Source organism: Megalopta genalis, chromosome 3 (assembly GCF_051020955.1).
Source record: "Megalopta genalis isolate 19385.01 chromosome 3, iyMegGena1_principal, whole genome shotgun sequence".
NCBI classification, from domain to species: domain Eukaryota; kingdom Metazoa; phylum Arthropoda; class Insecta; order Hymenoptera; family Halictidae; genus Megalopta; species Megalopta genalis.
The window spans coordinates 33,131,387-33,141,522 of NC_135015.1; the positions used below are offsets into that span (position 1 = coordinate 33,131,387).

Here is a 10,136-nt window from a genome sequence, read left to right on the forward strand (position 1 = left end):
CCGAGAAGCTGCGACGGGCGATTCCGTGGTCCAAGGACGCGCGTCCGAGGATTCGTTTCGCGGGAAGCCGTAGGACGCGTTCGCGGTAACCGGACGGAAAAAGAATCGGTGACTGTGCGTACGAACGCGCTGATTCGAACGCTGATTCGCACGAACTCGGTCAGTTTCGCCAGCGGCGATCCATAAACATTTCTGCGAACAACTACGCAGCCGGATCCGCTGGATGATGGTGCAGGCGGTGTGACCCCGGGACGACTCGGTGTTATCAGGATCGATGTGATCGCGCGCGACGCGAACATAAGAAACCAGTCTTCGATCAGCGCTCACATGATCGACAACATGGGAACAACCGCGATCGTATGCGCGTTGCTGGTTACGCTGCTCGCCGCCGACACCATGGCGGTCGAGGGCGTGAAGGGCGGATATCGGTCCCGCGGAGGTGTCAAAGGGGGCAGGCAAGGACAGGGCGCCGCTGCCAACGCCACCACGCTCGCTGGACGTTGCTACAAGACGATGTCGTGAGTAAAGTCCCGTTCTCGCGATCATCCCCTTGTTCCAATCGACGCGAGGAAACGGAGATCCGGCAACGCCGGTCCGACAACAGTTCCTCTTGATCGCGAACTTCGGGAATTTTTTTCGAAGAAATCAAAAGGCTCCTCTTCTAAAGCTCTAGCTTGGCTAAAAGCGCGTACGTTGCACCATCGGTGGTAATTTTTTTATTGAAGCATCTCCGACAATGCCCGAGTGATATCCTCTTCTTCGGAGGATGTACGTGAACCGTGCTAGTTACCGATAATAGAGAAAGATAACAATAAGAGAAGAAGAGCAGGGTATCTGTTAACGTATTGTAGTACTTGGACATTTGTTTAGTACACGACGATTCAGTGTAGGACCGATTTTCGGAAGAATCGATTCTCAACGAAAGCGGCAGTCGTTCGACGGATTTTTGCACGGTTAAATTCTTTTCTTTCTTCGGAGCGCGTAATAGAGTGGAACGCGGCATTCGTGGATCGCGTAAGAACGCGTAACCTTTGGCCCCCCGGTTATCACGACAACGTGAGCTGGCTGGCCCGTTTATGTTTTCATGTGTCGTGTGTGCTTTCAGCTACGCAGAAGCGATGGCTTTGAACGTCACGAAACAGTACCCTCACAACACTCTGCCGGAGGAAGGGGCGGTAAGTATCCACGAGAATGCCCATAATGCTCGAGACAATTGGACGATCCACGCGAAACGTTGCTTTCCTTCTTTCTCATTTCGCCGTTTGCGATCGCCGCGGACAATCTTGACGTCGCGCGTTTACATAAAATTAGCGGATCCTCCAACTGCTTCGAACGATCGGCAGAGACCCGATCTAAGAATTCCGCGATCTACGTCCTCAGACGGACGGGCAGATCACGATCCTGTACTGCTGCGACGGCTACGAGGCGAACGTGACGTCCGACGCCTGCGAGCCGCGCTGCCCTCAGGGCTGCTTCGGCGGCAAATGCACCGCGCCGAACGAGTGCAGTTGTCCCACCAACTGGTACCCTTCGAAGGGCATCTGCATGCCGTACTGCGAGAAGCCCTGCCAGAAGGACGCGTACTGTTTCTCGCCTAACAATTGCATCTGCAAGCTAGGCTACGACGAGGTCGACGGCGAGTGCAGGCCGATTTGTCCCGGCGGCTGCAACAACGGCGACTGCGTGGCACCCAGGGTTTGCAGGTGCAAGACCGGCTACATCCTGCAGTCCTCCCCGTCGCCGTCCCTCTACGAACCTGAGCAAAAGACGTGCGTGCCAGCCTGCGAGAATTGTCGCAACGGAGAGTGCACGTCGCCGGGCGTGTGCTCCTGCCACGAAGGGTGAGATTTCTTGGATCAAAAATCCTGCGGATCGCGAGCCAGTGCAATTAATTAATGCGATGCCGTTGAATCTCCGCGGTTCCCAGGTACGCGAACCCGCCGGGCGACACCGAGACCTGCACGCCGAGCTGTCCGCAGGGCTGCGACGGCGGCGACTGCGTTGAGCCGGGCGTCTGCAAGTGCAGGCAAGGCTACACGAAGAATCCATCTGGCAGCTGCAGCCCAGAATGTCCCGTAGGCTGTCCGAACGGCGACTGCGTCCAGCCGGGTGTCTGCAACTGCAAGCCAGGTTACAAGAAGGATCAGCTCGGCAGCTGTAACCCGGAGTGTCCCCAAGGGTGTCTGAACGGCGACTGCGTTGCCCCGAGCGTCTGCACCTGCAAGCCGGACTACTCGATGGACCCGGCTGGCATCTGCAGGCCGGAATGCCCCCGAGGCTGTCTGAACGGCGAGTGCGTAGCCCCAGGCTTCTGCAACTGCAAGCCAGGTTACACGAAGAACTCGTCCGACACCTGCAGCCCAGACTGTCCCGGAGGCTGTCCGAACGGCGATTGCGTCCAGCCGGGCGTCTGCACCTGCAGGCCAGGCTACGCGATGAACCCATCCGGCAGATGCAGCCCAGACTGTCCCGGAGGCTGTCCGAACGGCGACTGCATCCAGCCGGGCGTCTGCACCTGCAAGCCAGGCTACACGATGAACCCATCCGGCAGATGCAGCCCGGAGTGCGCTCAAGGCTGTCAGAACGGTGACTGCGTGGCTCCAGGCGTCTGCAGCTGCAGGCCAGGTTACAAGATGGACTCGTCGAACGGCTGCGTCCCGGACTGTCCCCGAGGATGCCCGAACGGCGAGTGCGTTGCCCCAGACACCTGCAGCTGCAGGATCGGGTTCGAGCGCGACCAGCGCGGCAACTGCGTGCCCCTGACATCCATGTCGGACACCAGGCCCCAGTGCAGGTTCGGTTGCGGCGTGAACGGGACCTGCGTGGGCCCGGACCAGTGCGTCTGCGGCGAGGGCTCGCGACTGGACCCCGACCTTCGAAGATGCGTGGCGGCACCGTTCCAATGTAGAAACGGCTGCGGACCGCTCGGCCACTGCGTAGGCCCCGACCTCTGCATGTGCGACTACGGACTCCTCCCAGACCCTAACACCGGCCGCTGCCCCCAGACCAGGCCCATCGAGAACGCCTCGCAGTGTCGATACGGTTGCGGTCCTTACGGCAGATGCGTCGGACCGAACAACTGCATGTGCGAAGCCGGGTACGTCGTCGACCAGATGTCCGGTATCTGCGTCCAGCCGGGTGCCGTGCACCCCGAAAGGCCGCACCCCGGGATGTCGCAGACCGGGATGTCGCAGACCGGGATGCCGCAGACCGGCGAGCCCATCTGCGAGATCCCGTGCGTGAACGGCGAATGCGTTGGCCTGAACCAGTGCCGGTGCAAGCGCGGCTACATCATGAACCCGACGGACCCGACCCGGACCAGGTGCCTGCCGTTTTGCCCGGGTGGATGTCCGAACGGCACCTGCACCTTGCCCAACCACTGCATCTGTAACCTCGGATTCAGGAAGGAGACCGGCGTCAAAGGCAGACAGAGATGCGTCCCGGACGAGACGTTCATGCCGTCGTAGAAACTGCGAGCGTAGATGTGTGAGACAGAATGAGAGAGAAAGAGAGAGAGAGAGAGAGAGAGAGATTCACAGCGATGAACGACATCGCTGGCTAGGAGTGAGCGGGTACCCGACGTTTCGGGTCGGGCCGGGTATTTTTCTCGGTTCAGGTTCCGAATTATAGATCCCGTATTCAGTTCCGAAAGCTCGCAATACTGAGACGTACCCGAAGATTTCGGGTACCAGATATCGAAGTCTGGTCAGCCGGTGCCAGTAGATTTTAGGGTACCTGACTCGGCTTCGATGTCAGGTACCCGAGTATCGCAAGCTTTCGGCTCCCGACCCGAGCCACGCTGAACCCGATCCAAGGCTGGGGCACCCGAAAATTTCAGGTACCCGTGCACCCGTAGCAGGTGTGTCCAAGTGCGAAGTACCACGAAGTTGGGATCGCGAGCCAGCTGTTTAGGCGTCTCGACGCGATAGACGTCGATGTAACTTTTGTAAAGTTGTCGGACGAATAAAGGAACGAAAAGAACGTATGGAAACGGTAGATAGAGATTTCATATCGAATGCGCTGGGAGGCTTTCTGATTGTCCAGGAAAGCGGTATCGCTCGACTTCCTGTTTCGCGTCTGACCGAGACTGCCGGAGAGACGCGGAGAGGAGAACGATGCTGTTTGGTGCAGCGATACGCTCGCGAGCATTTAGTCGCGGTCCAAGTTTCCCGAGACGATGAGGTTCCTTTGGTTCGTTGTTGTTGTCGCTTCCCACGAAATCGCGGGCTTGTCGATGACAATGCCGGATGGATTAGGGTATTGCAACAGATTGGTCAGGTGAGTCGAATCGCGTGAAATCGGCCGACCTCGTGACTCAGTCCTGATATAACGTTTCTCAGCTACACCGAGTCCCATTACGTCCCGTACATCGAGACGTACCGCGAGAGGCATTTTGGCATTTTCTACAGGAGAAGGGAACGATGGAATTACAAGCAAGAGGTGAGCGACGCGAGAAAATTGACAGTGTTTATCGTCGTACTTCGCAGCTCTGTTAGAGAGTGGTTCGATCGAACAGATCGATCACCGGGCATTGTCAGTGCTCGTGTATACAGGGTGTCCCAAAAATGTCTCGCAATCCGGAAATGGCGGGTTCCTCGGATCATTTGAAGCAACTTTTTCCTTTACAAAAATTTTCTCCGAGGCACCGTTAACGAGTTATTAACGAAAAACAGTGACCAATAAGAATCGAGTACGGCTGACGCGAGGCGGCCCAACCAACCAGCGCACGAAGCCCACGAAGCTCGCCTCTCATTGGTCACTGAAAATTTTTGTAAAGCAAGAAGTTGCCTCAAATGACCTGAGGAACCCGCCACACGAACGAAAATAGAAATGGTCCTGTCGTTGGACGAGATTCTCCGTCTGTGATAGTGCTACAGGTGAAAATCGTTGTTAAATCTCGTCGTTTCAGTACATCACCTCCTATAAAACAATAAAGGAATGCTGCCCCGGCTATTTAAGATCCTCGTTCGACACCTGTGAGCCGGTGTGCAAACCTCCCTGCGTTAACGGCGACTGCACGCTGCCGAACACTTGCACCTGCCATTCCGGCTACCAGTTCTCTCACAGAATTGATCTAGGGTTCACCTGCACGCCCCGATGCGACGAGCCCTGCGTGGATGGCGTCTGCGTGAAACCCGACACCTGCGTGTGCGATTACGGCTACCAGAAAGCCAACGGCTCCAACTATCGATGCGAGCCGATCTGCGAGAACGCCTGCGTTAACGGAGAGTGCACGGCGCCGGACACTTGCACCTGCCACGATGGCTACGGGTACAGCAGGGAGTACCTCGATCTCGGCAACGAGACCATGAAACACGTGTGCGTGCCTTACTGCTCCGAGTGCGGGGAGTTCCAGCACTGCAGCAAACCGAACGAGTGCAGCTGCGACGACGGATACGAAATGGTAGAATCGTTCGCAATTCCGTTTGAATTCGAATCACGGTTGCATCTTCGCTTAACCGAATCCGTTTCCAGGACAAAGAGACCGGCGAATGCAAGCCGGTGTGTCCAGGTGGATGCACGAACGGGTACTGCGCGTTCCCTGGCTTCTGCAACTGCACTCTCGGCTACGTCCATCTGGAGAACGACCCGAGTACGTTGTGCAAGCCCCAATGCGACGAACCCTGCGAGAACGGCGAATGCATCGGACCGAATCAGTGCAAGTGCGACGAAGGATACGAAATGGTAATCGTTCGATTATTGATTAAATACGGATCGCGTTGCATCTCGGCCAGAGTTCTGCGGAATTACAACTGAATTACTGAAGGAATTGCAATCGCAAAGTAATTCAATTACATTGTATTCGAATTGCATTGCGTTTGAATTGCATCGCGTTCGAATTCCATTACATTTGATTTACGTTGTGTTTCAATTACAATGTATTTCAATTACAATGTATCTCACACAATTGCATTGTATTTCAATTAAATTGTGTTTCAATTGCACCGCGTTTCAATCACACTCGCGATTGTATTAATTAGCGATCTAATTAACCGAAAGATTCGAATTATATAATGCTCTACGATGCAGCCAACGCGATCGAAATACAATGTGATTCGATTACGCAATTGAATTAGCAGAACTCTGATCTTGACTAATCGATCGCTTCCAGAACAAATTGACGGGCAAATGCACGCCGGTGTGTCCGGCTGGATGCAGGAACGGCCACTGCGTTTCCCCGGATCTCTGCAATTGCGATGCCGGTTACGTACCCGTGGCGAACGTCTCGTCGAACTGCGAGCCCCATTGCGAAATATCCTGCGTGAACGGCGTGTGCGTCGCGCCGAACGAGTGCAAGTGCAACAAAGGATACGAGCCCCTGTTCGGACTGACGCACAGCTGCACGCCTGTCTGCGGAGTTCCCTGCGGCAACGGTACCTGCGTCGCGCCCGACCTATGCAACTGCAACGTCGGCTACGTGCTGCAGCCGGGCAATCCGATCGCTTGCGCGCCGAGCTGCAGCGGCGGCTGCCCGTACGGCACCTGCGTTGCGCCGAACGAATGCAGCTGCAACAAAGGTTACAAGAAGTCGGAATCGGGCTGCGTGCCGGACTGCGAGCAGCCTTGCGGCGAGTACGGGATCTGCGTGGCGCCTGACAGCTGCAGGTGCAAGGACGGCTACCGGTGGGTGTCCGAGAGCTTTCATAAGTTCGTCGGAAGCGTCGTCGACGTTGACGTTCGTTTCGCACCATTCACTTTCGTAACGACGAAATTTAATACGTCACGATAATTCTCGTAAATTCAACGTAGTCCCCCTTCTTGAACACCCCTTCGATCGCTCACTTTATCATCGACTCTATCCTTCCATTCGTATCATCTACCGTATCTTCTTTTTCATTGCTCCTCTCTCACCTTTCATTCTTCTCGCACGTCTTTTGATCTTCCACGCTGCGCGTCTAAATGTAATTTAACTTCGTTCGCGTCGGTGTTCGCAGATACGTCGAGAACCCGGCACAATTCACCTGCGAGCCGGTCTGCGCTTTCGACTGCGCGAACGGCACTTGCTACGCGCCTGAATTCTGCACATGCGACCACGGGTTCGAGAAGGACCAGGACGGCAGGTGCGCGCCGTCCTGCGTCTCCTGCGTGAATGGCAGTTGCGTGGCTCCCGGGGTCTGCGAGTGCGCAGGCGGGCACAAGCTCGTTCTCAACGGGGCGAAGCAGGTCTGCGAGCCCGAATGCGGGAACTGCACCTACGGCAGGTGCTTGGCACCCGGGGACTGCCGGTGCGACGTCGGATTCGTCCGCAAAGACAACGAGACCGGCTGCGTCAGCGCCTGCGAGGACAACTGCAACGAGCGCGGGCTCTGCGTCACCGAAAACGCCACCTGCGAGTGCTTCTACGGATGGAACGGGTCGCGATGCGACCAACCCTTGTTCTGCGTTGTCCTCGCGCTGCCTGACGACCAGCAACTGAACACGTGAGTACAGCTTTTGAGCAGCGATGTTCGACTCCCGAACGACTTGCAGCGGAAAGCTCTACAACCGATTGGTTTCGGAGAAAGCGACTCGTGAACGAGAACGTGGCCGATCGGAGGACGCCAATGGATTGCCAATCTTTGGGTAGGATGATTCGAAAGGACTTGTGCACTCGTTGCACGGTGTAGAATACTTCTTCATTCTTTCGCGAACTTTGTCTTCGGACGAGTCGCGGTGCAGTGATCGAGTCTTCGTTTTTACACTCGCCGTTTGCCCTGGTTAAATTCTTGAACAACCCTGATTGGCTAACCCCAAGCGTTGGACCTTCCCAATCAGCGTTGTTCATTTGTCCTTTTTACTGCCTGTTTCTTACGCCCTTCGCGTATTTTCGGAACGACGTGATGATCGGAGAGGATAACGACGTGAAAATGTGTGGAACTTTTCCTTCGGGATACCTGCGTCGGACCGCATCGCCCTTGGGTCCGCTTCAAGTACCCTTCGGAAACTCTCCGAATTTATGACGGTCTCCGTTTGCTATTGAGGTATATCTAAAAAAATTCTACCGCAAAATTGCGTTGTCAAGGTTAGGAACTTATCATCTGAAAAATAGCTTCTTCGAAGGACAGTCGTAAATTACGCTGGTCGTTTGCACGAGGACCAAGGTTTCCATTGTGCGTACGACTGGACAAAATCCATTGGTACAAATCCATTGGCATCGTCGAATCACAATTGCGAGGTCTCGTCTCCACTACTCGGAGCACATTCCACGATGTACCAGCGCATCGTGTTCGCGACACAACGTTCTGAAACAATGCCTCCTTTTATTGCAGAACGGTGATCGCCGACGACGTGAACGACACCATCGTCAGCGTGTTCTCCAGCAGCCCGCTGTGCTACAACGATTGCTCGAACGAGATCGGCAACGAGACTTTCTGCTCGAAAAGGTACAGGCCGGACGGCGCGAACAACGATTCGATCGCGTGCCTCATGAGCACAGGTGAGAGAATTTCATCGAAACTTCTTCTCTACGATCGAAACTTCATCGTCGAGGATACTTTGTTCCAGACTCGTCTTGCCACACGATCTCCGAACAACAGACGAAGGTCATGAATTATGTCACGATGGGCGGGATCTTGGGGATCGCGATCGTCGCGGTGACAGTCGCCATCGTGGCTGTTCTGCTCGTCAGAAAGCGCAGAGCGAGGAGCTTTTCCATCGGTAATTATACTCATTGTTCTCGCTGTAATTGTGAACCGCGCAACAGCTTGTCGCTGGAAATAATTCGTTGATTTCACGCAGGCGACATTCCGGCTGTGTCGGCGCGGAGCAGGACCTCTTTGCTGCCCGAGGAGGACAACAATCTTTAGCGTTGTGAGGCCGGATTAATTTAACATGTATTTTACTAATTTAAACTTGGATTTAACTTGTTGCATTGTTCTTAAAATTGATCTTATCGTTGCGATACCAAATAAATGATTTAATATATTCTTCGGCGTCTCGAATGGCGTCGGTCCGCTAAAGAGAAAAAAAACCACCCCCGAGGGAACCAGGAAAAGTCTTTTTCCTGGAAGGCTGGATCTTGGAACGCGATGCTTTGTAACGATAAGAAGATCGGGTTTACCCGAGCATCGTGCGATTTATAATGCGTTATCGAATAAAGAAGTTCACGAAGAATTTTTCTCCTAGAGAGACAGTTCCTACGACTTCGTAAAATTGGTTTCGAAAACTGGTTTCGCGAATGGAAACGTGAGAAATCAGTCAGATGTTAATCTCGGAAGTTTTTCGTGACGGAGAAGGTTGCGTTCTGATAAGACGATGAAAACACGGCGTGAAGATAGTTATAGAAAGATAACCGTGGCGCCTCGCTTCCGCAACGCGATAATGCTCGCGATACGCGAGGCGCTTTCCTGTCGGTGAATTTTCTCGTTCGCGGAATAAATCGAAAGCGTGCTAGACCAGCTAGCCTCGGTCTCGGTTATAACGGATCGCACAGGTTCGTGCACGGAATCGATACGCAATCAAGAATCGCGGTGCATGTGTCCTACGGCAGCGCAGCGTCAACCGAAGCCGAACGACTGTACTTCGGCCGCGATGCACGAACCTCCATTATCCCCTCCAGCATCGCCGAACGATCTTCACGCATGCACCCTCGAAACCGACCGGAACCCGTCCTCTCAGCCTCCCCCGAACTAGGTCCTCGATACGGACTCGTGAAAACTTGAACTCCTCGCACCACGCTCTCCCCAACTTGCACCCTTCGCAATGCAATTGTTCTCCACACGTTTAACCTTGTGCAATGCCTACGAACGAAACTTCTGCGAAGCTTTGCAGATTTCCGTCCGAAGATTCGCGAAGACCTCGCCCGATCTTCCTACACCTAAATTAGAAACATTTGCCGCCAACATCGCGAAATTCGACACGAGTTTACGCAAACTGTTCGCCTAAACCGCTGACTCGCGGATACCGTATTACGTTGATATTAGAGCTTTTAGTTCTGTATATCGTGGAAAATAGGGTTTCACCCGTGCATAATATAAACTAAATTAAATTAAGATATCATTAACGAACCGTATCGATGAATCGACGATATTCAGAGTATCGAGCAGACGATTACATAGAACGAAATCGTGTCCCGATTCGCATCCCCCGCGATGCAATTTATTCGACGTCGCGACGGCCTTGGGGCGTCCTGCGAAGATCGTAAACCGTATTTACAC

At 54.3% G+C, this 10,136-nt stretch overlaps 1 protein-coding gene across 1 annotated transcript; it reads left to right on the top strand.

The window, feature by feature from the left end:
• The first annotated feature begins 109 nt into the window (after nt 1–109).
• LOC143258932 (uncharacterized) lies at nt 110–8,906 on the top strand. The gene is made up of 13 exons (XM_076519486.1): nt 110–518; nt 1,106–1,175; nt 1,381–1,841; nt 1,928–3,464; nt 4,154–4,278; nt 4,341–4,440; nt 4,910–5,404; nt 5,476–5,685; nt 6,113–6,624; nt 6,936–7,421; nt 8,250–8,416; nt 8,485–8,637; nt 8,719–8,906. The coding sequence occupies exons 1-13, from the start codon at nt 328–330 to the stop codon at nt 8,784–8,786; spliced, it is 4,575 nt and encodes a 1,524-aa protein (XP_076375601.1). The 5' UTR covers nt 110–327; the 3' UTR covers nt 8,787–8,906.
• The last annotated feature ends 1,230 nt before the right edge of the window (nt 8,907–10,136 follow it).

Excerpts from the sequence above, each read along its gene's own strand:
- LOC143258932 (XM_076519486.1), top strand. The coding sequence starts at position 328 with ATGATCGACAACATGGGAACAACCGCGATCGTATGCGCGTTGCTGGTT. Across the intron at positions 1,176-1,380 it reads CTCTGCCGGAGGAAGGGGCG|ACGGACGGGCAGATCACGAT; the intron begins GTAAGTATCCAC and ends CTACGTCCTCAG. Across the intron at positions 6,625-6,935 it reads AGGTGCAAGGACGGCTACCG|ATACGTCGAGAACCCGGCAC; the intron begins GTGGGTGTCCGA and ends CGGTGTTCGCAG.